Below are 26,688 nucleotides of genomic sequence, written 5' to 3'. Positions count from 1 at the left end.
TCAAACCATTACACTACAGCAGTTACTGACCCATTACAGTCTTTACTATCAACTGCTGAGTTCAGAAGTTGGTAGTGTAACAAGTTAAATAAAATCAATTAATAAATCCTCCCACAAGTAAACATTCGCTTAAGATTTTTCAAAGAAGAATAGAGCCATACATGAAATAAAAAATGCCACATGAAGAGGCAGGTTTCAGAAAAGCCTGGAGACATGAGATAAGAAAAGTAATAGAGAGGAAGCAAGAGAATATAAAATATACCTTTATATCTTATTTAAAGAAAGATTTTGATTGCGTGTATCAGGTCAGAATATGGAACACATTAAGTCTAATGGGAGGGCTAAAACTTTTTTTTTTCTGAAGAAACTTTATAATGAACAAGAAGTTACTATAAGAACTAAATCAGGAGAAACAGAGTGCTTTTGGGACTGAGGCAAGGATCATACAGTACTGTCATAATACCTGTTTTACTTATACAGTGATGCTATTATAAACATGCCAGGAATTGAAAAGGTGAAGGCTCAAAGCACACTGGCAGGCAAAACACTAGAAGTTTCAGATATGCAGACAATAGCAATACAGTGTGCTAACCAAATGTAAATGGAGAAGAGCTATCGAGGATATTGTTACATATTCAGAAGACAAAGGTAATGTCAAGCTGCAGGCTTAATGAACTTGCAGTCAGTAGTGAAGAAGCGAAGACAGTAGCAAAGTTTCATTTTTTTTAATCTCAAGAACAAATAAAGATGGACAGGGTGGAGAGGTAAAGAAGATATAAATTATAGAGAGGCAGGCAGTGAAAATTTAGACAAGATTGTGAAGGATAAGGACATTATAATGACAATAAAGATCAGAATAGTTAAAATAATGGTCTTTGCAATGGTAAAATATCACGGTGAATGCTGAATGAGGAGAAAAAGCAAGGAAAAAAGGGACCTCTATATAAAACTTATACAAAAACTGACCAAGAAACTTAAACATCTAGTATATGGCTGCAAGTACTCCATCAGCTCACTAGCACAATATCTTACAAAAATAAAAGACTGAAAAGAAGTAAATTGTGGTATCATTGCTCTCTTCACATCAACTGACCCAAAATTAGTTAGAGACAATAGTAAAACTACTCCACAACTCACCAACCTGCTTGAAAATACCAAAATTGAAATACACAAACTTCTAAAACAAAGTGACCTATCCCTAACTGCACAGTTTCAAATCCAAATAGATCAAAGGAATTCTGACAGGATCCCCAATCTCAGGACGCACAGTAGAAATGCAACAAAATGAAAGCATAATCCACTGTGTTGAAGGGATGTCTTATAATAGTTTATTTCTGTTTTTTGTAATTCTAGTGTACTGCAGTATGTTATGGATAATATGAATAGAGGTTTTAGTCAACTTGTTTTATGTGCTGTTGGGTTGTTACTATTGTAGTTGAAGATTTGTTTTTTGTGAGTTGATCTTCTATGGAGTTGGGTCTGTAGTTCACTATTGTTTTCTCTGTTAATGAGGATGTTTAGGAAAGGTAACTTTTCTTCTTCTTTGAACTTGATTCTGTCAAGTATGTGGTTTATTAGATTTCATGTGTATTCTAACTGTTCATTTTTATTATGAGGAATCTATGATCTACATAGCATACCCATATTTTGAATTGTGTTAACGGAAGGGTGGGTGGGTAACAGTGTGACTGTGTCAAGAAGCAATTGAAATAACTGAAGATCTGTGTGTTCACTCATTCAAGTCACTGTGACGCTGGGGAAATCAGGGGTAAGCTGATTGTTGCCTGACTGTAAGAATCATTTTTGAGGGCAGACCTGTTAGGTACTAAGTATTCCTGTTCTCTTATCATTGCATTCTACATAACAGTGAACTTTTAAAGTATCTTTTAAAAGAGGTTTAACTTTTAAACATCTGTTACAGTGCCACCATCTAGGGTGTTTCAAAGCTCCAAAGGAAGAATTTAGAATCTGAAATTCGCAAAGGCCCAAATCTGGAAAGGAGAAAGTTCAAGTGCATATGTTCCACTCTAGACAAATGAAAATCTATTGCAAATTGTTCTGCTCTGCCTTGGCCTTTGATGAGTCTGATGGATACCTTTAACTGATGTAGGACAAGAAGGAGTTGGCAGATAAACCCTTTTTTTCTCATCAGTGCCTCTGCATAATTGAGAAAAGCTTCATCTGTTGACCCCTTTTCCAGTTGCTGGAAATAAATGTGTTTCTCATTTATGCAGAAGTGGGGGAAAAAAGGTTAAACTACTGAATTCTTGGTTGCTAAGCAGCTGTTAAGTATTCAGAAACACTTTGGGGACAAATGTTACAGTTCTGATGTAGGCATTTTCTATATTAAGAAATTTACATTTCTTTTGCATATTCCATTCTGCAGAGTTTTACTTTTAAAGTAGTAGATACATATTTCTGAAAAGGAGGAGGAGGAGGAGGAGGAGGAGGAGGAGGAAATTGTTCTGAATTACAGAGATAGGTATATATAAAAATGTAAAATCATAATAAAATATGTAAAATCAAAATTGCTCTTTCTAATTACAAGCAAAATGATTTATCTTATTGTCATTTGTTATACTACATGTGGTACTAAAAACCCAGGAGCAGGAACAGTTTAATAATACTAATGCATACTTAGCATTTCTACAGTATGTTCAAGTGCTGGGGCAGAAATAAGGAACTTGCAGTCCTCCTAATTTTGCTTAAGGCAAGCAACAGCCCCAGCCTGCTTGGCCAACTGAGAAGGATGCTGGAAATTGTTTAGCAATAAATAAAGAGCTACAAATTCCCCATCTGGTGTAAAGTAAATCAGCTTTACTATCCCCAGATTGCAAAAGAGACAACTGAGCCCTACAAGAGTAGTAGAAATGAATTCTGAACCAGGAAAATCAGATTGCTACTCAATCTATTAGCTAGTACAGAACAACAGCTCTCTCAAAAATATGTCTGGTTCCTCTGGCCCCAGTAAAAAAAACCAGAATTGGGCAAGTAGAAAACCAGAAAAAGTGGCTGCCCTGCTAGTAACAGGGAAAATTGAGAACTAAGTCTTCCAGGACCATAAGAAAAAAATCTTCCCATCTATTATCAGGCAATATTGTGACTGAGATCAAACATACAAAATGGGCTGTCATGTAGAAGACAGCAGAATTGTTCAGAGTTGTTCCAAAAGAAAAGAAATGAAATAGTGATATAAATTACAATGAAGTAGATTTTGGCTGAATGTGAGAAAAAAATATCCTAGAAGTTAGGGTTTCAATAGAAGAGAATGTATGTAGCTCAAGGTTGCATTGTGGAGTCCTTGGGGTTCTCTGAGCTTGGTTTTTTTCTTGCAGGTACTTTATTACCTGGCTAGTAGCTTGCCCTGTCAGAGCAACTTGTCCACAAGTTAGGGTTTTACAACAATGGAACAGACAACTATGGAGGTGGTGACACTCCTTCATTAGAAGTCAGAGAAGCTACAGTAGTGAATGTCTGCACTGAACAGGAGACCTCAGATCACTAAGGTCACTTCCAACCCTTTCATTCTGCGATTTTATAAACTCTGAGGTCAATTTTGTGTTCTTTGCTAGAATGGCTATTAAAGCTGGGATCAAGAGAGGAAAAGTTGGGTTGTGGTCAAGGCATCAACATTTGCATTCAAAATTTCAGGACACTCCTCCAAGCTTTAATTAGAGTTTTCATCTTTTAGATGAGACTTTTCTATCACATATCTGTGAAAGAACCCAAATCTCTGTCTGAAGCTTTTCTTGTGAATGTTGTTAATACAGTTTGAACTGGCAAATAATCAAATGTAGTTTCCTATGCATATATCTTACTATTCATCAGTAAAGTATGTTGGACAATTTTAGCTTCATTTTGGTAAGTATAAGTGGAAAAAAAGATTAGAATATTACACATCTGCTATTTCCGGGCCATGCACAACCAGAAATGAGTTTACATAAGATCCGAACTTCACATTGTAATCTTTGGAAATATTCCAGCATGACCTGACAAAGATCTAGAAAAAGTCTACTACTTCCCAAGCTATAAATATTTTCACATACTTTTATAGTACAAAAGTAAGAACTATAGTTAAACAACAAATAGTATCTATTTGTGTAAAACAACTTACCCACTAGTTCCTGGTCTCTGAGCCTGAGAGAAACGCCAGTCTGTGTTAGGTTGTGCTTGCTGAAAAAAAAAAAACATAAAGAAGAACATATTTCTATTCAATTTAAGCACAGCATCTTCATTATTACTACAGAATATTAAATATAAGCTGTAATATATGCTTAGCTTATGCTTTGGAAGTTTGAATTATAAACAATAAGCACAAGTACACAGAGACGTTTTCCAAAATACTTCCAAACAGGAATGCATGAGTAAATAGTATGCTAAATAAATGTGCTTGTTTATTCAACAGCACTCCAGTACCACCACAATCTGAAATAGTCTCTAATCTACCAGAGAAGTCATTCAGAAAGTACTCCATAAAAATAAATAAAACATGAAACAAACCTGAAAAAGCATCATTGAATATCACAAATAATGAGTAGGGGAGGGTTGGTCCTGAGAGAGAATGATTTTACTACCATTTTTTTTTGGCCAATAGAATGTGGATTTCAGAATGCTACAGGAGAGAAAAGGAAAGGAGAAAAAGGGGGAAGATTCAAATGATTATGCGTACCTTATTGATAAGAAACCTATTAAGTACAGGTAGTCCTCACTTACCGACTGCAATTGGGACCGGCAACTCCATCACTAAGCGATGCAGTTGTAAAGTGAAGTGTCATGTGACCATGCCCAACTTACGATGTCAGTTTGTCAGTTCCAGCTGTGGTTGTTAAGTGAATTACTGTGGGCTGTTAAGCACAATGTCACGTGACTGCGACGTGCGACTTCCTGCCAGCTTCCCCACTGATTTTGCTTGTCGGAAGCTGGCTTTGAAGGTCACAAATGGCGATCACATGACCGCGGGCTGCTGCAACTGTCATAATTGCCAGCTGGTTGCCAAGTGCCCGAATTGTGATCACATGACTGCAGGGATGCTGTGACGGCCAGAACTTCAAAGACCGGTCATAAGTCTCCCTTTTCAGTGCCATTGTAACTTCGACTGGTTTCTGAACAAATGGTGGGTAAGTGAGGACTACTTGTAATAGCCTAAATGTGGCTTATCATGCCCACATTAGTGAAAGATATCCCTTAATTATTAATCAGTTTGTTTGAATGCTAAGGTCAAATATATTCATACAGAGAGTATATTTGAGCACGTATGTATGTGTGTCTACAAACAGAAATATACATACACTGCCCTAGGCAAAACTTACACAGAAACTTCCATCAATAAACTTTTCATTGTTTACACTTGCTTTCTCACTTGTTTCTATAGTATGGAGAGCTAATAGGTATAATTGTATACTGAATCTGAGATATGCATATAAAAATGTATTCATTGATACACATATCTTTTGAGCATCCAGAGATTCCAAAACTGATTACTTAATTTTACAAAATGGCACCTGTATGTAATTATCTTATAGTGGATCTTTGTATTTCTAAAAATGAAAGTATGGGCTTGCTGCCAAATCTTAAAACTTTTTAGCTAGATTTCTTCAGATGACCACAACAATGGAAAGTAAGATGTAGAGAAAATATATGAAAAAGGATTTCAAACAGGGATATCAATCTGAGATGCAAAAAGCTGAGGAACCACAAACCAGCAGCTTTTTGGTTTATGGTACAGAAAGAATTTTCTGTATCTCATTTCTGCATCTAGTGGCTACCTGGATTTGTATAGCCTACATAAGGCAAACCTAACTGAAGGCTTGGGAGCAATCAAAATAGAATGCATTGCAAAATATTGCATTTGTTTCTATACATATCTTTATTCTACTAGAAAAATTCAGAAGCAAAATAAAATGAACTGTCATTAATGTACTGTATTAAAATTGTGAGGGAATTATTTTTCTTAAATTAACTGTCCCCTTCACTAATGGTTCATTATTCCCAACCCTATGAGTTAACTGATTAGGAAATATTCCTTGCAAATTCAATATTATTCAAATGTGATACAGAGGTCTTCTGCTGAGGCTTCTTAGAGCTCCCATTCATTTTTAGAGAACCTGCTCAAGAAAACTCCCTAGTCTAATGGATTATGTGTAGGAGAGACAGTTTAGTGTAGTGGTTATGGCGCCAGGCTAGTAACTGTGAGATTGTGAGTTCTAGTCCTGCCTTAGGCACAAAGGCACCGGGTGACCTTGGGGCAGTCACTCGCTTTCCACCCTAGGAAGGAGGCAATGACAAACCACTTCTGAAATTTTTGCCAAGAAAACTGCAGGGACCTGTTCAGGCAGTCAGCAGGAGCCAACACTGACTTGAAGACACAAAACCAAACTTAAATGAGTGGATCCTGATAGTAGCAGAAACATCTTTTTTCCATCTCACTAAAAAAGTCAGGTTCCTTTCATGAAAGGCAGAGAGCAGCTGTGCTTCTACAAGTTCCAAAACACTATTTCTAACCAATTCTAAGCGGGCACAGCCCTAACGGGTGTAGTTTTCTATGAGAGTTTCTGAAGAATTCCCCTTGCTACTACAGCAATTAAGATAATATATTTATTACTTTATATATGTAGAACTTTGAAAGTTTTTTTAAAAAAGAAATGCCTCTATAGCACTATACAGTCAAAATTAAAATACGTAAAATAATAAAATAACCTTAAAGGCTACATGGATTCTGTTCAGGAAAATAAAGTTGATAGAATTTGCAATTCTTTCTCTAAGGCAACAGCATATAACTTGTAGAGCCCAAACCAAAATTTGCAGACTCCAGAGCCCCCGGTTCTATAGCATTGAAATTCAGCAGCAAATGGCAATGTGACTGTTAGTGGAGGGCCAGGGGGCCATTTTAACAGTGAAAATAGGTACCCCCTGAAAAAGCAACAAAAAAACAGCAAGCATCTTTTCCCCAAGGATAAAACTGTTAGTCCTGGATATGGGATAAAGCCCCTATACCCTCCCTTAGAGGGCAATTTAAAATAAGTGAACCCCAAAGCAAAAGAAAGATATTTGTCCTGACTTGAGTATCTGGGTCCAGGTTCTTAAACCATTTTGAATAAATAATTTAGTATTTTTGCTATATGAAAAATGAGCATTATAATTCTGTAACAATGATAAATCTGAATATTGCTTGGCAGTCACATGGAATTCCAGTAATGGGAGAAAGATGAGACAGCATTTTATGGAACCGAAAAATCTTTAGAAATCACAATCACTTGTGCTAAAAATGATGCATCAGGCATAATATTTGCAAATCTCCAATTGGAAGCAAGGAAACAAATACATATCCCACAGATCCTTTTAGGGAACCATAGACCGGGAAAGGCTCATTTAGATCACTGCATCCAATTCTCTGTTCAATCCAGGAATCCAAATTAAAGCCACCTTGTGAGATAACAGTCTCTAATACTGAACTGCAATTCTGGTTAGGAAGTTTTTTCTAATATTCAGCAGAAACAGTGTTCCTGAAACTTCTATGTCCTGCACTCTGGAATGAGTTCTGTAAAATGTTTCGCTTCTTTTAGTTTGAAATGAAGTTAAAATAGTTAATTTTAGTTAAGAGTTACATTTGTTCAGAACTTTTCTCCCAACCATTTGCTGTACAAATTGAAGAAAACTGAACATAACTTAGGGAACTTCAGCTGCTAACTTTCATTCATCATTAAACTTACTTCCTGTTCCTTATCTAAATTGACACTGAAGCCTTTTTGACACAGTAACAACACCAAGAACATTTTCTATTAAAGGGCAAACAATTCATTGAATTATTTTAGCACTTTTTTATTGTTAATTTTAATCTGCGTTCTAAACTTTCTATATTCAGTTTCTGTTTTTAAACTTCGCTAGCTGCACTGAATAAAAGAATCAAAATAACAGCTATCAAGACCAGGATCACTGACAAATCTAACTCCATTCTCTTCTAAATCCTGATGTCCCATTGAGGAGCAAAGACAGATGTCAATGTGAAGACAAGTGGCAATACACATTATTTATAATAAAACATCCAAAATATCTTGCAAAAACAATCCAAAACTGTTCCCCACCCATGAACATGGTATCTTCAGGACAAATGAAAGTTCATGGCAAAGTTTCTGTTAAATATAGATAGCAAATATATACATATATATATATATATATTTATATATTTTCCAGCATTGTCCTGGTGTATCTTACCGCATCACAGGGGTTCTGCAAAGCACTGCCTGTGTGTTCAAAGGCAAGAATGCTTTCTGCTGTAGTGGAATGACTGAAAGGTTTAACAAAAAAGAAATCTCCCTGCTCAGACATAGGAGAGAAACAAGACTTGTAGTTCTGAGCTCCAGCTCCACTCACTTCAAGGTATCTTATAAAGCCTTCTGGATTTGGATACCCACTGATATTTATGGTAGATTTCCGGTCTGTCCTCCTACTACAGCAGCGTGATATGATCCAGCTCGGGACACAGAAGCCAGATTTGAAGCACCTGGCTCCTACAATAATCATCATTACACAAGACACCAGAGAGATAGCCACAAGAGAGATGATAAGATAGAGAGTTAAGTTCTGGGCTCTGGCAGGTGACTTTGGGAGGAGGTCCAAGGACTTGGTAAAGTCCTGTGCAGCATTATCCTCTGAGGAGATTATTAGAATCAATGATGCTGAAAGAGATGGGACCCCATTGTCTTTCACCTCTACCACCAACCGATGGGAAACCCCAGGCTCCCTCAGTGTCCGAGTGACACGGATCTCTCCTGAGTGGCCTTCTACTTTGAAAGCATTCACCTCATTTGTCTCATGGAGCAAATGGTATGAAACCCATGCATTATGGCCACTGTCAGCATCCACAGCCACTACTTTAGTCACCAGGTATCCAGGTTCCACTGGGATTAAAAGTGACTGATGAAAGGCAGAACCCTTGGGAACTTCTGGGTGTACAATTACAGGCGCATTGTCATTCTGATCCACTATGAACAGATGAAGAGTGGTTGTGCTGCTCAGCGGTGGGAAACCTGAATCCTTCACCTCTACTGAAACTTGAAAGACTTTTTCTTGCTCATAATCTAGAACCCTGGAGGTATAAATACTGCCATTCTCTTGATTGATGTGGAAATAGGTTGAGATGGGCAAGCCATGATTTCCGGTGTCCACAATGGAATAAGACAGCTTGGAGTTGACACCTACATCTGGATCACAGGCTGACACAGAAAAGACTAGAGTTCCAGGAGATGTATTTTCCTCCACATGGGCTGTGTAGGAAGGGATGGAGAAAGTGGGTGCGTTGTCATTGATGTCTGAAACTTGAATTAATATATTTTTCTCAGTTGATTTCTGAGGTATTCCAGAATCTGTTGCTTTAATTGTGATACTGTATCCAGCAGTCTTCTCTCGATCAAGTGGGGCATTGGTCACTAGTGAATAATGTCCTTTAAATGAAGATACCAATTTAAATGGGACATGTCTTGGAATTTCTAAGTGGACTTGCCCATTTTCCTCAGAATCATTGTCCTTTGCTTGGATAAGTGCAATGACTGTCCCGATGGGTGCATTTTCTTGCACTGAGCTAGAAAGAGTAGTCATCATAATCTCTGGACTGTTGTCATTAACATCAACAAGTTCTACTCTAATATTGCAGTGACCTTCCATCGCAGGGGATCCCTTGTCTTTAATGTAAATGGCTATTTCATATGCGTTGGCTTCTTCATAATCCAATAAAACTTTTGTCTTGATTTCCCCTGTTTGAGAGTCCAGACTAAACAGGTCAAGGAGTTTTAGCTGTACACTGCTGCTGGATTTGAAGAAATATTCAACTTCTCCATTAGGTCCTTCATCTAAGTCAGTAACATTGAGTTTTGTTACAATAGTCCCCACTTGGATGTTTTCCTCCAAATAAACCTTTGATACAGGTGGTTCACACACTGGGGGATTATCATTTGCATCAAGAACATGGACTGTTACCTGAACAGTGCCTGACTGAACAGGATTTCCACTATCCAGGGCAGTCAGGATTAAATGATGGGTAGCTGCTTTTTCCCTGTCCAGGAGCTTTTCCAATACAATTTCAGGTATTTTGACCCCATCGCCTCTGATATTGATGCTCAAAGCAAAATGTTCATTTGGACTGAGCTCATAGGTTGCAATGGAATTGGAACCAGTGTCTTGGTCTTCTGCAACTTCCAGCCGTAATCGGGTGCCTAGGTTGGCAACCTCAGTGATTTCTAAAGAAACAGTGTCCTTTGGGAATCGGGGGGCATTGTCATTCACATCCAGTATTTCCACCTCCACCCGGTTAAGTTGCAGTGGGTTCTCCAGCACCAACTGAAAAGGGAAAGAACACCTGGGGCTGGAACTGCACAGCATTTCCCGATCTAACCTCTCATTGACGAGTAACATGCCGTCTGCCAGGTTCACTTGGAAGTAGTTGCGCATTCCCTCACTGACCAGCTGCAAGCGGCGAGCACGCAGAGTCCGCACATCCACTCCCAGATCTTTGGCAATATTCCCCACGTAAGAGCCTGGATCCTGGTCCTCTGGGATGGAGTAGTGAATCTGCATGGAGATGAGATCTGGCAGGGAAAACACTGAAGCTAAAAATAACAGCGGCTGCCATTGCAAATTCTGTCTGCTGTCCATGCCTGGCTTGCTTCAGTCAAAAGGATTGCAGCTCCTGGCTGCTGCTGCTTCTGCTTGCCGGGGGTGGGGGGAGGTGGGTGGGTGGGCTGGCTTTTTTTTTTTTTTGGCTGCTTCTTGATACACTCTGTTCCTCCCACCTGGTGGCTGTGGGATGACCCAAGAGGGGCAGTGCAGCCCCCCAAAAAGGAAGCTGCAGTTTGAGAGGGAAGGGAGAGGAGGGGAAATGGATTTTCAAGTGGCGGTGGTGGCGGTGGCGGCGGCGGCGGCAGCAACAGCAGCAGCAGCAGCAGCAGCAGCAGCAGCAGCAGCAGCAGCAGCTCCTCGTTGGCAAAATGAGCAGCAGAGGAAAAAGAGCTCTGAAATGGATACTGGCGATTCCCTCCTCTGTGACAGCACTGAAGCCCCTTTCTCAAAATACACCCCCAAAATACTTTGCCCATCTCCAGAGCCACCATGCTCCTCCTCCCCCTCCTTTTCCAGCACAGCACAGAGAGCTGTCCCAAGGGTGCTGTTGGCCAAAAGAGCTTGCACAGACTGCCTGGCTGAAAAAGCAGAAATCAGAAGTGCACAATAAAGGCAGAGAGAGCTGCTGACAATATACATAACCTCAGAAAAAAGAAAAAGGTAATCTCCCAGCCTTAATTCCCAGCCTTTTCTCTGAAACAAAACAACTGGAGCAACATAGATGCCTAAGTAAGTAAGTAAGTAAGTAAAAAGCCTACATGCAGCCTGCTAGACATACAATTCAGAAGGCTTCAGGGTGGGCTTGTACAGGTTAACACCATCTATACATTAGATTATTCAGTGATTTTCCCACCCTTATCTCTTGTGTACAGGAAACCATGAGATATGTACAGATCCCAGGGCTTAAGCAGAAAATTCTCACCTTATGAAAGAAGCTGGCTTCGGTTAGATTGCTGCAAGAGGCTGCCCTAAGAGTCAAATTAGGTTTCATAAATACAAACTCGCTGATATCTGATACAGGAGAAAAGCAAGATCTGTATCCTCGGACTGGAGGTCCCGAAGTGGCTACCTGTACTCCAATCATGGCATCTCCAGGGCTCAGCTGATAATGATAATGTCCCATCATGTGATCTGGGACATTTTCAAACCCACTAGCTTTACCTCCACAGCATCCAAAGATGGTAGGTGTTGTAAGAGCATCACAGTGGAGACATCTCGCTCCCAGGGCCACCAAAACAATCAACAAGATGGTAGAAATTGCTGCCAAAGAGATAATAAGATACAAAGTCAATGTGGGCGGTCTCTCACTTTCCAGAGAGTGTGCAGTTAACCCTAGAAACACTTCAGGAGTGCTCTCTTCCAGGAATATGATCACAGTAACTGAGGTAGACATGGAAGGTTCTCCTGAGTCTTTGACAACCAGGACTACTTCCTGGGTAGGATTGTCTAGGTCCTGTATTATTCGCATAGTCCTCATTTCCCCACTGTGAAGAGTTATGCTAAACAGACTGAGATCCGTGGCTTGTTCTAGATGATAAGAGAGCCAAGCATTTTGCCCAGAATCCAAGTCCACTGCCATAATTTTTGTGATTAAAGCTTTGGCCACAGTAGATCGAGGAATCCTGAATTGTACAACTGAATCTTTCCCAGTAAAAGGAAACTGAATCTTTGGTGCATTGTCATTCTGGTCTAGTAGATAGATGTGCACCATAACCCTGTTGCAGAGAGAAGGAGAACCACCATCACAAGCTTCCACCTGAAACTGAAAATGATTGGTACATTCATAATCAAAGGAGCTCTCTGCAAAAACTTCCCCATTTATTGGGTTAATGGAAATGAAAGAAGTGAGATCTTCAACCAGTTCTTGTCCTGGACTGGCCAAAACAATGTAAGATATTCGGGAATTCTGATCCTTATCTGCATCTGTTGCAGAAACTTTAAGGAGAATTACTCCTACTGGATTGTTCTCTTCTAAGATGACTTCATAAAATGACCTGTCAAACTGAGGTGGATTATCATTGACATCTGCCAGAGTAATGGAGAAAGATGTCTGTTGCAAGAGAGGTGGATTTCCTAAATCAAAGGCACAAATAGTGATATTGTATTGAGAAGAGTTCTCACGATCCAGTTGCTCACCAATGAGCAAGGAATACTGGTGCTCGAAATCCTTCCGAAGTTTAAAAGGAAGGTTTTTTGACAAATCACACTGGACTTTCCCTTGATCCCCAGAGTCTCTGTCTTTGACATGTATCACAGCAACCACTGTACCAGGAGGTGCATCTTCACTCATGGAACTGGAGAAAGATGTGAGAATGACTTCAGGGACATTATCATTGACATCTGTCACTTCTACAATAACACTGCAATGCTGTTCCATGGTAGGGGAGCCCATGTCCTTAGCTTCCACTTCAATTTCATATACACTGGCCTCTTCAAAATCAAGGCTCCCTTGAACATGGATTTCTCCTGTGATATTATCAATAGCAAATATTCTGCACAACGCTTCAGAGTTATGACTGCTGAGGGAATACCGTACCTGTCCATTAGACCCTTCATCAAAGTCGGTTGCATTCAGCTTAATCACCAGTGTCCCAGGAGGAGAATTTTCTACCAAGCGGATATTGTAAGTGGGTTTGTCAAAAACTGGGTGGTTATCATTGGCATCCAGAACATGGACAGCAATTTGTACAGTGCTAGATCTGGGGAATGTGCCACCATCTTCAGCTGTCAGGATTAAATTGTGGACGGCCACACGCTCTCTGTCCAATGTTTTCTCCAGAACTAGCTCTGGGAATTTGGTGCCATCTGTGCGTGCCTTCACATTGAGGCTGAAGTTCTCATTGATGCTGAGGTGATAGGTTTGCAAAGTGTTTGTTCCTATGTCTGGATCCTGTGCATGTGGGATAGGGAAACGGGCACCCAGGGCAGCCAATTCATAGATCTGTAGAACAATTGTACTACTTGAGAATTCAGGAGCATTGTCGTTGATATCCAGAATCTCCACCTCGATGCGATAGAACTCCACCGGGTTTTCAATAGCAAGTTTAAGATGCAAGAAACACCGCAGGTTCTGCCCACAAAGCTGCTCTCTGTCTATTCTGTCATTGATTATTATGATTCCAGTGTTCACATTCACAGAGAAATACTGGAAGTCGGAATCAGAAAGCACCTGCAGATTGGCAGCTGCAAGCTTTGTTACATCCATTCCTAAATCCTTAGCAAGATTTCCTACAAAGGCTCCCCGAGTGAGTTCCTCTGGGACAGAATAACGGATCTGTGCAAAACAGTCACTCAGAAACAGACAGAAAGCAAAGGTATGTAGGAATCCCAAACGCCAGGCAGCTTTTTCTGTTATGAGCATCTTTCAAAAATCCACGGCAGGAAGGTCTAAAATTGCAAAACAGGAGCTATTTATAGCACACAGTATCGCTTTAAACCCCTGAAGAACTCACCACTTATCTCAACGAAATATGCACTATATGAAGGAAAAAGGGTCTACAGTCACTGTTTACCTCCCTCATTCATTGTTTTGGTTTGAAAGAGATTGTCACAGCTATGGAGGGAGTGGTTCGCACGGCAGGTCTTCAGCATTAACCTCCTGTTCATTCGCTGAGACTGCTTTTCTATTTATCCAATCAGCAGAGTCTTTCCCAGGACAGCAACACACGCACCAATCCATGTCTGGAAGTTGCTACTGTGTGAAAAAGGACCGCGGAACCTGCTGTTTTTAACCTAGAGACACCAGGCAAAAAGACAGACTGTGGAAAACACAGCCTAACATCTTGTCCCATTTTGGCTTTTGTTCTAGCTTATCTGACCACCAGAAGCCTTAACTGCATACAGATATTTGCTCTAACAGCACAGCTGGCTCCTCCTATTATATGAGCAATAAAACAGCTAATTTCTCATTTTCTATCAGGAACGACAGTTAATGAAGGCTAGCGAGCAATGGCTCCCTCCCCACCCCTCACCCCAATCTCAACCGAAGCTTCCAGCTCAACCAGCTAATTATTTGTAGGCTACTGAATTAATGACACTTTTAATGTAAGATGTATGCATTTTTTTCAGAAAATATATGTTCCACCCTTCTAATAAAAAAACACTTGACAGGTGGTGGAGCTTTGCAATTGTAAACATGTTTAGAATGAAAGATACTCTGATTTTGACAGCATTTGAAAAATGATTTACAATTACTAACGTTTGCATTTTCTTCTCATTCTTGCCCAAATCAAGCCACTGCTCCCCAATTCCCAGTTCCTCTCAAAGGTACTTCCAACACATGTAACACCATTGTGGGAATCAATCCACAAAATTTGCCCCCCAAATAGTTTCTATTTTACAAAGCATGATCAGAGCAGTAACGTTCCTGCCCCATTTTGATAACAAGGTATGAATTAGCCCATGCTCAGTCAATCCATGTATGACGATACCAACCCATAAGAATTTAGCTCTTGGTCAAATGTCAAAGTATTACTGGAAATATCAATTATGTTTGGGATGGAAACAGGACAAAACACAAAAGGTCACCTCACCTGGTTTGGATGGTTCAGCGTATTAATAGGAGACAAAAAAGGGTCAACATTCCTTGTTAGAGTACTTGGCTGGGGATACACAGGCCTCATAAAGGTGAAATCACTTCTGTCTGACCCTGGAGAATGCCTGGATTTATGGGGCTGGCTATGGGAGTCTGCAGGCCTCAGTGTCACCTCCATGTATTCCAGGGTACCATCTGAGTTCAGTTGCAATTTAGGACTGGAGTGTTTGAAAAGATCCCTGACAGGAGCATTGTTCATGCTGTAAGAAGAATCTCTGCTTTTTCTATTCCAAAAGCATTTTGCAGACAAGACAATTAAAGTAATGAGAGAAACAATGCTAACTGCCACCAGAGCTATAATCAGATAGAAAGTCAGGTCAGATTTTTCTTTAGGATGGGTTAGAAACTCATGAGACTGTGGACTTTCCTCAGATGCTTTTTCCTCTAGTGAGACCAAGATCGTAACAGTAGTGGACAACGGTGGTTCTCCATGGTCCTTTACAAGGACAAGGATTTTCTGTGCAAGGAGATCTGCTTCTTGGAAGTTTCGAACAGTCCAAATTTCCCCGGTGTATGGAGCCACTCGAAACAAGGAGGCATTCGTAGACTGGGGGAGTAAGGAGTAGGACAGCCAGGCATTATGACCAGAATCTGCATCCACTGCTGTGACTTTTGTAACAACATAGCCTACTGGTGCAGACAGAGGGATTCTCTGGGGTCCCGACAATTGCTGGCCAGTCACTGGATACAAAACAACAGGAGCATTATCATTCTGATCCAATATGAAGAGATAAACAGTGACACTGGAGCTTAGTTTGGGTGTCCCAGCATCCTGCACAGTAACAAGGATTTGCAGTACTTGAAGCATTTCATAATCAAAAGAATGCTGGGCATATATATTCCCATTATCTGGATTGATGTAAACAAAGGAAGAAATAAGGGCATCTTGGATCTGATTTCCAGCCACTGAGTAAGTGAGCCGGGAATTGTCACCCTCATCAGGATCAGAGGCAGATACAGTACACAACAGAGAGCCAGGTGGATCATTCTCTTTCAAGAAGGAGTTGTAGAAATGCCGAGAGAAGGATGGGGCATTATCATTGACATCTGAAATGTTCAACAAGATAGTAAAATCTCTAGTTAGAGGTGGAGTTCCTGAGTCTTGGGCAGTGAGTTTGATGGTATATTGAGAGACTGTTTCTCTGTCCAGCTTTTCACGTGTAATCAAGGAAAAATGATTTTCAAAAGATTTAATTTTAAAGGGTAAGCTTGATGGTATTTGTAAGCCTACTTTTCCATTGACACCTGAATCTTGGTCTCGTACACTGAAAAGCCCCACCACTGTCTCTAAAGGTATATTTTCAGGCAGTGGATTTACCAAGGAGGTAAGCAGAATCTCTGGGAAATGGTCATTTTCGTCTTTAACTTCTACTTGGATAACACAGTGGCCTTCCATCTGTGGAATACCCTTGTCTCTGGCTCTTATATGAAGTTCATAAAATTGGGATTCTTCAAAATCCACAACTCCTTGGACATAGATCTCACCTGTATGGGGATCTAAACCAAACAGCATCTGGATGGCATCTGATGTGTGGATTCCAAAAGAATACTGTATTTCTCCGTTAGAACCTGCATCAGGGTCAGTTGCATTGAGTTTAAAAATTAAAGAGCCTACAGGAATATTTTCCAAAAAACTGATCTTGTATACAGGCAGATCAAATGTAGGCTCATTATCATTATTATCAAGGACCACGATGGTGAGCTGACTTGTTCCTGATAGGACAGGGTCCCCTCCATCATAGGCAGTCAATATGAGCTGATGTTCTGATTGTTTTTCTCTATCCAAAGGCTGGTCTAGCACCAGCTCAGGTAAAAGCTTGCCATCCTTCACATTCTTTATGTCAAGTATGAAATGAGGGTTGGGACTGAGCTGGTAGGCACTGACTGCATTGGTCCCAACATCTGCATCATGTGCACTCTCCAGTGGGAGGTGTGATCCTGTAGCAGCAGATTCTGCTACCCTCAATACAAGCCAGGGAGTGATGAAATTGGGTGAATTGTCATTCAAGTCCAGAATCTCTACTTCCAGATGAAAGAGTTCCAAGGGATTTTCAATTACCACTTGTACTGGCAGGATGCACAGTGAGGTTGCTCCACAGAGAGTCTCTCGATCTATCTTTTCATTCACCATCAGAGCACCACTGTCCAAGTTAATTGCAAAGTACCTCTTACTTTCCTCAGAGCCCAGCCAAAGCCTACGACTTGAAAGATCTGCCAGTGTTAAGCCCAGGTCATGTGCCACCTCTCCCACTATGGTCCCCAGCTTCGATTCCTCCACAATAGAATAGCGGATCTGTCCTGTAATCAACACCCAGTTGAATAATAAAAATAAGCCCAGTACTTGCCATTTGCAAGAGAGTTGCCAGGACAACTGTGGCTCCATCTCAGAAAGTCCTCTTGTGGTATCCCATTTATCAGGAGATTCCAGGACCTGGATGAGTTCTGTTGATAAAATCCCTCTGTATTCCTTTCCAAATGAATATAAGTAGCTTTTGATCTTGCTTAGCTGCAACAACAGTGTTAGTCAGAAAGGTGAGGGGGTGGATTAGGGGAGGGAAGCTGAATTACAGCCATAATGACGGAGGAAGAAAGTCAAGGCGGAAAGAGCAGATCCCTTCCTTCCATCAAAAATCTGGATCAGCAGCTGAATAGATGATAACTCCATATAGTCTCCACCACTGACAGTTCCACCTACACCCTTAAAGTTGCAGCAACATACAGAGTTGAGATGGCACCCAATGAAGCAGGCTGGTTCGTCACTGGTTTTGGCAGCTATGTTTAGCAGCTCAGATTCTTGTTCTCAAGGAAACAGCACATCCGGCAAGCATGAACAGTACAAATCCTCATTGTTCACATTTGCTAGATTCTTCCATCTCATCTGAACAAATGAGAAAATCTTTTTATCCAGAATTGTAATATATGGCTACGAAGTGATCTGATTTTCTACTTGTTATGAAAAGGTAGTGCAAGAAGGAAAAGTACTTTGAACATAGATGCATTCATCCAGAATATGGTTTGCTTGTTTTTGGCTTAGCATGATGTGTGAACCGGTCCATTGCAACATACTGATAGGTCTGAGCCTGGGTTAGTATAATGTATGAATGAACTGTATGCCAACATAAGGCGTCCGATTATTGATGCAATCTCTTATTCTCTCTGTGTTCTGCTTTCAAAATAACAAAAAGAGACTGATTCTAGAAACTGTTCGGGAAAATTACTAACTACCAATATTCTTTTATAGAGAGAAACCAATTGTTGACATTTAACCTAATACCTATGTGCCCTTTAGTTAAAAGCATCACTTCTTATCAAATCTTTAGAGGACAAGGGTATTCTTTTAACTTCTTTTAAAATATTTTAAAGGGATGTATAATACAAAATCTCCCCAAAAATATCTTCAGTTCATAAGTTGTCCACTTTAATATGAAACCCATTTGACACAGCCCTAGCCATCATTTTCAACATCATGACATCCAAACCAAAAGCATTATTACATAAAGTGCTTAGAAAAAAACATTTCACACCTCATCTCATTTGTCTCTTGGGAAAGACAGCTGGCTGAAAGAGTACCTATTGCTAATACCCCGCTAGTGACTGGCTTTGCAAACCTGAAGTTTCTCCCTTCTGAGGAGTGGGTCACGTCAGACCTTTGGAGGGTATAAGAAGAAATCTCTCTTCCAATGAAAACTGTAGGAAATTAACCTTTTCTCTATAGAGTCAAGCATGTTGAGAAAGCATCAATGTTTTTCTACTTACATGGAATTTATTTCTTTCAGGTACTAATCCAAGCCATATCAGATGTCTTATTTTCAATCTTTAAATCACTTCAAAATTAAATATATAAAGAATAATGTAGAAGGTGCTGAGATTGCTATCAAAGTGCACTTCTGGGGAAGCAATGGCGGACTGAAAAAGACTCCACAGAGAGCAGAGCCAAAGGCCGCAGCAGAAAGAGGAGCCAGTGAATGGATCAGCTCCTCGGAACTCCTCTCCAGATCAAGGAGAGGACCAAGATCACCCACAAGTTTGTTCGCCACAGAGACTCCCCATGAAGAGATCGTAAAATAGCAGTCTCTGGTGGGTTTTTGAGCTCTGGGAGCCGGGGGGAAATTCGTCTTGTCTAAGCTGCAGTTTGGTGCCTTCAAATGGATGCTGGGTTCGCCCACTTCCTCTCTTAATCATCTTAGGAAATAGCTTGTTATTGACTTTTGGTATGATAAGAACTTTCAGAAGGGCAAGTTTCATTATGCTGGGAGAGTTTCCTTCTATCCTTGATGAAAGAAGTTTCATGTAAGTTTAAGGATTAAAAAGAAAACAAATTACTTTTGAAAAACAGCAAAAGGGGGACTAGAAAGTTGATTTTGGAAAGTTAAGGGGCCAGATGGATTTGAAAGCATATTTTGTGTGGTTTGTTTAAAATTTTATATATGAAGATTTTGAAATTAACTGTAAGTAATCCTCCATAGGATAGTTTTGTTGATTGGAAAATAAACATATGACAAGAAGGCACTTTGAAGGTTGACTAGAGGGAACCAGAGAGAACTAAAGATTACAATTAAAGGAGAAGAGACCCATCAATACAATGGAGCAATACTATTTGACTACAGAAGAAATCAAGGATATTTAGGAATAACGTACCCAGAAATTACTCTTAATATTGTCTGCCACTATAAACATGGATTTAATGGAGGCTACAGAAGAGGACAGATTTTACTGGACAAAATAGAGACTGAGGCTGATCTGAACATGGATCTGAAAATGGAGATAAAAATGCCAGACTACAAGAGTGATACGGAAAAAGATGCCACATTGGATTTACAAATGAAACTGGTTGGTGTCTTAATAATTAAAGGGGACATACAAATAATAAATCAGAAGAGTAACTTGGAAAGCTTTCTTATCTTGGATTTACAAAAGAGAGATGTTAAATTAGTGAAATTGTTTCTGAGAAGAGACACAGAGAAAATGATAAGAAATCAACTTGTGGGCCATTATTTGAAGGGATTACAGATCAAGCTTTTAAGAAACAGAAGGAATATAAAGTGGATTTACTTGATCAGGGTTAAAATATACAGTATGTGTTGTAGTTTCTCGTAGCTCTTAATGGAACTCTTTTTTAACTAGGATTGAATGACAAGGCTTTAAAGATTTGTTTATAGATAACAGATAAGATATGGGGAGAAGTTTGCTTTATTTTTTAGAGAAAGTGGTAAATTGGAATATAAAATAGATTTATTTGGTTAAGTAAAATATATATGTTATTATTTCTGGTATCTCTTAATGGACTTTTGCTGATTTGGATTGAATGATGAGTTTTTACAATTTGTTTATTGATAAGGGATGAGATATGGGAAGAAGAGACTTTTTAAATTAAAATATTAAATAAGTTGTTAAGTTACTGAAGTTGTTTCTACTTGTCTGGAGGGAGGGGGGAATCACTTCTTTATATGTCTTTTTCTTATTTTTTCCTTTTTTTCTTATTTTTTTCCTTTTTCTCTTTTTATGTTCTCTTTTTTTCTGTTTTTTACTTTTTATATTCTTCTTAGTTTGTATTAGTTTTTTATCTTTGTATTTGTAAACCTTAATAAAATTATTATATTAAAAAAAGATTGCTATCAGAGTGGAATAGTCCATCCTATTCACTGTGGACAGAACTGCCATTCTAGGTTAGGTATCAAAATGGTTCTGGCTGACATAAGTGAGATTTAGGATTTCAACTCTAAGCCTTTGGGAAGGGCATCTGATTCCAAAACAGCCTGACTGATCTGACTTTCTCCTGGGAATGCTGAGACTTTGAAAAGGCCTAGGACTGTACCTTGTTACAGCTTATAAGAAATTCATGCATTTTGTCACTTTGGTGGCCAAGGAAACTCCTTGTCCTGAGAAAGAGTTTGGCTTCATGGCTTGATGCCCCTTTTGAATTGCAATGTATCCTGAATCTAGAAGTGAATCTATTGAATTTGTCTATAGTCACTGAACAGCCACCATAGATGGTTCCATTATCCATGGTATAAACACGGGAAGAAATGGACACTCCATTTATAATGCGCTTGACCAAAGAGTAAAAGCTTTGAAATTTGGCCAATATCAGGATTAGACAAATGCAAATACAGAAACTACCGACATTCTGTAAGCATTTTTCTTAGTTACAAGTCTGTGATATATAGGCTGTGAGAAATAAGTTGGGTTATTATTGAGATCAGAGTGATTATACAGATATTGTTCTGGACTGAAAAAGGTAGAAATCCAGATATGTAACTGTTGATTATAACATTATACTGTGAAAGAGATCTTTTCTCCAAAATCATCATCACTAACTCTGAGGAGCCTTTCTGTGGTACAAAGAATACTTCTGGCATAGTAGTAGTAAATAGGTGAAGCTAATCAGTAATACCTAATCAGTACGTAATCATTAAGAATTTTCAGGATATGCTTATGGAAGCTGATCCTTGGTCTTCTCATGAATTTTTAAAAATGTGTCATTTTTATCACCTTTTGAATTATTTATCTCCCAAATTCTTACTCACAGCTGAAAATTCTCTAGATTTTGTGTGAATTGTGAGTGCTAAAGGTCACTTTCCGATGTGGACCCTCATCCTTCTAAATATACCAATCACTCTATAGATACTTTCCAGTGAGTTAGCTTTATATCATTGGCACCTATAGTCCACCTTGTAATCTAAGCAATTCCAAATTTAGCAATTCCTTCACCCAACATTGTAAGACCAAGACGTGAGGCTGCTGTTTTCTTTCAAGTACCTTCTCTCAAATCAGCTCACCTTTGCTACCATCTGTATAAGAGTTAACGTTCAAGCTGGATTGTTCAAGTGGACTTAAGCGGTAAATACTGACTGAATTTGTACCAGCATCCAATCTTCATCTCACTGGTAGAACTCAGATTCCTGGCACAATAGATTTTAAAATCTCCAAATACAGTATGATCATTACTCACATCTATTTCCACAGTCTAGCTACTCTTTTACTACCATGACATAATTCTAAGTCAAAGAACTTTTCAGCAGAGACAAGCATGATCTGCAACTAATGGGAGCCTTGCCAGGCAGCATTTAGACCCAAGCCTTTAACCTCATCCTCTCTAAAGATCACCTTAGAAATAAAATGACTGAACTGTGCAATCTCTCCAACCATCTAGACAGAAACAGAAACTGAAAGTAACACTCATTCACCACTGGATAAAGCATGAAGTTATCTTTGATTTCATCGTTACAAGAAAATAACAGTGAAATCTGGTTTAGATGACACAAGTTCTGAGAAAATTATATATAATCTATTTTATTGTATAGAAAAATCTATAAAGTCCAGTATAATATGACAGAACATGACAGAACATAAGCAATGCCCTGCTGATCAGACCCTTGGCTCGTCTAGTCCAGCAGTCTGTTCTCACAGTGGTCTACCGACTCCTGAAGGAAGCTCACTAGTCTTCCAGCAGACGGCTTTTAGAGGCAATCACACTGCCATCCAGGCTGTTAGCCATTGATCCACATGACTTCCATGAATTGATCTAACAAGTCTAGTCTATCTGTTACAGAACTAATCAAAGAAGAGATTGTCTTTCTAAACACATGAAGTCCAGTTGGAGTATGCTAGTTGCGCAGCCTAGCAACATAAATGAATTTTCTCTTAAACTTAGAATATGTGTAGCCAATGTATATGAAATGGTTCCAAATTAGAGACAATTCCCTGTTCATCAATTCACCAAACTCTGATAGAACATGACTGGAAGTTCCAACCACTTAGACTGTCCCATGGAAAGAAATTTCTTCCTAAGAAACACTTTTATTTGTGGAGATAACTGAGTCAAAATTATAGAAAATCAGATAAATGGATCTTCTGGAACTACAGAAAAAATGAACAAAAATATTTGGTCAGTCCTAAAATACATAGTGTCTTCAGAACACTGTCATGAATGCTCTCAATGTAGTGAAGATATGGATGTGGACAGTTCACTACTCTCAAGAGAATAGTAATCTGCTTGCATCAGAAAATGGAGCATTTGTATTAACTCCTTCTTGATGCAATCTGGGTAGTAAAGACAGTTGATACTTCCTATCTGTACAATCTCTTGATTTCAGCAAAACAGAGTACCCCATGACATTCTGATTCCCAAGTTAGTTAAATGAGATTGCATGAAACTGAATACACAGTGAATACACAGCTGGTTTAAAAAGTGTTCATCAATTGTTCTTAATCAAATTGGAGAGTAGTAGTAAACAAGGTGCCACACCATTCAGTCCTGAATCCTCTACTCTTCAATATAACAACAACAACAAAGTTTTAATTAATGAACTGAATGGAGGGAGTGATTATCAAATTGTATAGAAGGCACATTTACTGAAAGTGATAAGAGGCAAGTGCAAAATCCTTCACTTGGAAATAAGAATACAATCAGGAACAGCTTGATAGTAGTATGATAATAATACTATAATGCTATGCTATGCTATGCTATGCTATGCTATGCTGTGCTGTGCTGTGCTGTGCTGTGCTATGCTGTGCTGTGCTGTGCTGTGCTGTGCTGTGCTGTGCTATGCTATGCTATGCTATGCTATGCTATGCTATGCTATGCTATGCTATACTAATATTGTATAAACCCTGGTAATAATAATACTAATTTACAAGATGATAATACTACTAAACCCAGGCTTAATAGCAATATTTGTGAAATACAGTCAGGTCCAGAAATATTGGAACATCGACACAATTCTAACATCTTTGGCTCTATACACCACCACAATGGATTTGGAATGAAACAAACACAATGTGCCTTAACTGCAGAGTGTCAGCTTTAATTTGAGGGTATGTACATCCAACTCAGGTGAACGGTGTAGGAATTACAACAGTTTGCATATGTGCCCCCCACTTGTTAAGGGACCAAAAGTAATGGGACAATTGGCTTCTCAGCTGTTCCATGGCCAGGTGTGTGATATTCCCTCAGTACCCCAATTACAATGTGCAGATAAAAGGCCCAGAGTTCATTTCAAGTGTGCTATTTGCATTTGGAATCTGTTGCTGTCAACTCTCAAGATGAGATCCAAAGAGCTGTCACTATCAGTGAAGCAAGCCATCATTAGGCTGAAGAAACAAAACAAACCCATCAGAGAGATAGCAAGAACATTAGGCGTGGCCGAAACAACTGTTTGGAACATTCACAAAAAGAAGGAACGCACCAGTGAGCTCAGCAACACCAAAAGACCTGGGAGACAATGGAAAACAACTGTGGTGGATGACCGAAGAATCCTTTCCCTGGTGAAGAAAACACCCTTCACAACAGTTGGCCAGATCAAGAACACTCTCCAGGAGGTAGGTGTATGTGTGTCAAAGTCAACAATCAAAAGAAGACTTCACCAAAGTGGGGTTCACCACAAGATGTAAACCATTGGTGAGCCTCAAAAACAGGAAGGCCAGATTAGAGTTTGCCAAATGACATCTAAAAAAGCCTTCACAGTTCTGGAACAACATCCTATGGACAGATGAGACCAAGATCAACTTGTACCAGAGTGATGGGAAGAGAAGAGTATGGAGAAGGAAAGGAACTGCTCATGATCCTAAGCATACCACCTCATCAGTGAAGCATGGTGGTGGTAGTGTCATGGCGTGGGCATGTATGGCTGCCAATGGAACTGGTTCTCTTGTATTTATTGATGATGTGACTGCTGACAAAAGCAGCAGGATGAATTCTGCAGTGTTTCGGGCAATATTATCTGCTCACATTCAGCCAAATGCTGCAGAACTCATTGGACGGCGCTTCACAGTACAGATGGACAATGACCCAAAGCATACTGCAAAAGCAACCAAAGAGTTTTTGAAGGGCCAGAAGTGGAATGTTATGCAATGGCCAACTCAATCACCTGACCTGAATCCCATTGAGCATGCATTTCACTTGCTGAAGACAAAACTGAAGGGAAAATGCCCCAAGAACAAGCAGGAACTGAAGACAGTTGCAGTAGAGGCCTGGCAGAGCATCACCAGGGATGAAACCCAGCGTCTGGTGATGTCTATGCGTTCCAGGCTTCAGGCTGTGATTGACTGCAACGGATTTGCAACCAAGTATTAAAAAGGGAAAGTTTGATTTATGATTATTATTCTGTCCCATTACTTTTGGTCCCTTAACAAGTGGGGGGCACATATGCAAACTGTTGTAATTCCTACACCGTTCACCTGAGTTGGATGTACATACCCTCAAATTACAGCTGACAGTCTGCAGTTAAAGCACATTGTGTTTGTTTCATTCCAAATCCATTGTGGTGGTGTATAGAGCCAAAGATGTTAGAATTGTGTCGATGTCCCAATATTTCTGGACCTGACTGTAGCTGTTGCACCTGAGTAAGAGTCAACAAAGTGATGCAGCTACAAAAAAGACAAATGCAATTTTAAGCAGCAGCGATAGAAGCACAGTTTTCAAATCACAGGAAATAATTCTTCCATTTAGTTTTGATCAAATCTTACACTGAGTATTCTGTTCAGTTCTGGGCACATGCTTAATACAAGGTAGTTGGATGACAGCTACAGAGGATCTTGGAGGAAATGGATTACCTGGACACTCTGCAGTCTGGTTTCATGGCAGGGTACAGTACAGAGTCCACATTGCTTGCTCTTGTTGATGACCTTTGGTGGAGCCGGGATGGAGATGTGCATCCATCCTAGCGCTCCTTGATTTCAGCAGCTTTCGATACTGTCAACCACGGTATCCTTCTGGACCGACTGTGGGCGTTAGGAGCAGGGTATCTCGTGTGGGGTGCCTCAGGGCCCAACGCTCTTCCCTCTCCTGTTCAACATCTACATGAAACCAGTGGGTGAGTTTATCGGCCATTTTGGGGTGTGGTATCATCAGCATGCTAATGATACCCAGCTTTACATCTCCACCCCACATGGCACAGGTGAAGCTGTCAATGTGTTGACCCAGTGACTGGAGGCTGTTTGGGTCTGGATAGGGCAGAACAGACTTTGGCTCAATCCTGAGTATCTGTGGCTGTTTGGACCCCCTGGGTTGGGGATATCACTATCTTTGGCCTTGGATGGGGCTGCACTTCCCCAGCCAAGACTGGTGCGCAACTTGGGGGTCCTTCTGGACTTGCTACTGCTTGAAGAGCAGGTGGCAGATGTGGCCAGGAGGGCCTTTGCACAGGTTCATCTTGTGCGCCAGTTGCACCCTTTCCTTGATCAGGTGGCCCTTCAGTCAGTCACTCATGCTCTGGCAACCTCATGACTGTATTATTGCAATGCGCTCTACATGGGGCTACCCTTGAAGACCACCTGGAAGCCACAGCTGGTTCAGAATGCAGCAGTGTGAGCATAATGGGCACCTCTCAATGTGCCCATGCATCACCACTTCTACATGAGCTGCATTGGCTGCCAGTTGGTTTCTGAGTGCAATTCAAGCTGCTGGTTATTACTTATACACACACTTACACACACACACACACACAATTTATTGATGAGTCAATTGACCATATCAAAGCATG

The 26,688-nt window shown here is 40.0% G+C and overlaps 3 protein-coding genes and 1 pseudogene across 3 annotated transcripts in view; all 4 read right to left on the bottom strand.

Annotated features, from left to right (window-relative positions):
* Window positions 1-26,688, bottom strand: part of LOC103056622 (uncharacterized) — a 118,213-nt gene that overhangs the window by 4,524 nt on the left and 87,001 nt on the right. The window contains exon 4 of the mRNA XM_088131364.1: window positions 4,115-4,173. Coding sequence (XP_087987490.1) covers window positions 4,115-4,173 — 59 coding nt within the window. The remainder of the gene's footprint in view (window positions 1-4,114; window positions 4,174-26,688) is intronic.
* The window catches only part of PCDHGC3 (protocadherin gamma subfamily C, 3), a 34,747-nt gene continuing 12,614 nt past the window's right edge, over window positions 4,556-26,688 (bottom strand). The window contains exon 2 of the mRNA XM_088131595.1: window positions 4,556-4,612. Within this exon, the coding sequence (XP_087987721.1) occupies window positions 4,571-4,612 (42 nt within the window). The 3' untranslated portion in view covers window positions 4,556-4,570. The remainder of the gene's footprint in view (window positions 4,613-26,688) is intronic.
* Window positions 10,737-14,548, bottom strand: LOC148213632 (protocadherin gamma-C5 pseudogene; annotated as a pseudogene).
* LOC148213631 (protocadherin gamma-C5-like) lies at window positions 14,713-20,406 on the bottom strand. The gene has a single exon (XM_088131596.1). The coding sequence runs from the start codon at window positions 17,586-17,588 to the stop codon at window positions 15,135-15,137; it is 2,454 nt and encodes an 817-aa protein (XP_087987722.1). The 5' UTR covers window positions 17,589-20,406; the 3' UTR covers window positions 14,713-15,134.

The sequence above is a fragment of the Python bivittatus genome, unplaced genomic scaffold, assembly GCF_059951505.1.
Source record: "Python bivittatus isolate LINGU-HERP-01145 unplaced genomic scaffold, Pbiv_v1 ctg000960_np1212, whole genome shotgun sequence".
In the NCBI taxonomy this organism is placed as follows: Eukaryota; Metazoa; Chordata; class Lepidosauria; order Squamata; family Pythonidae; genus Python; species Python bivittatus.
Note: the sequence above shows the minus strand (reverse complement) of the source record. Positions and strands in the feature narration are given on the sequence as shown.

Excerpts from the sequence above, each read along its gene's own strand:
- LOC148213631 (XM_088131596.1), bottom strand. The coding sequence starts at position 17,588 with ATGGAGCCACAGTTGTCCTGGCAACTCTCTTGCAAATGGCAAGTACTG.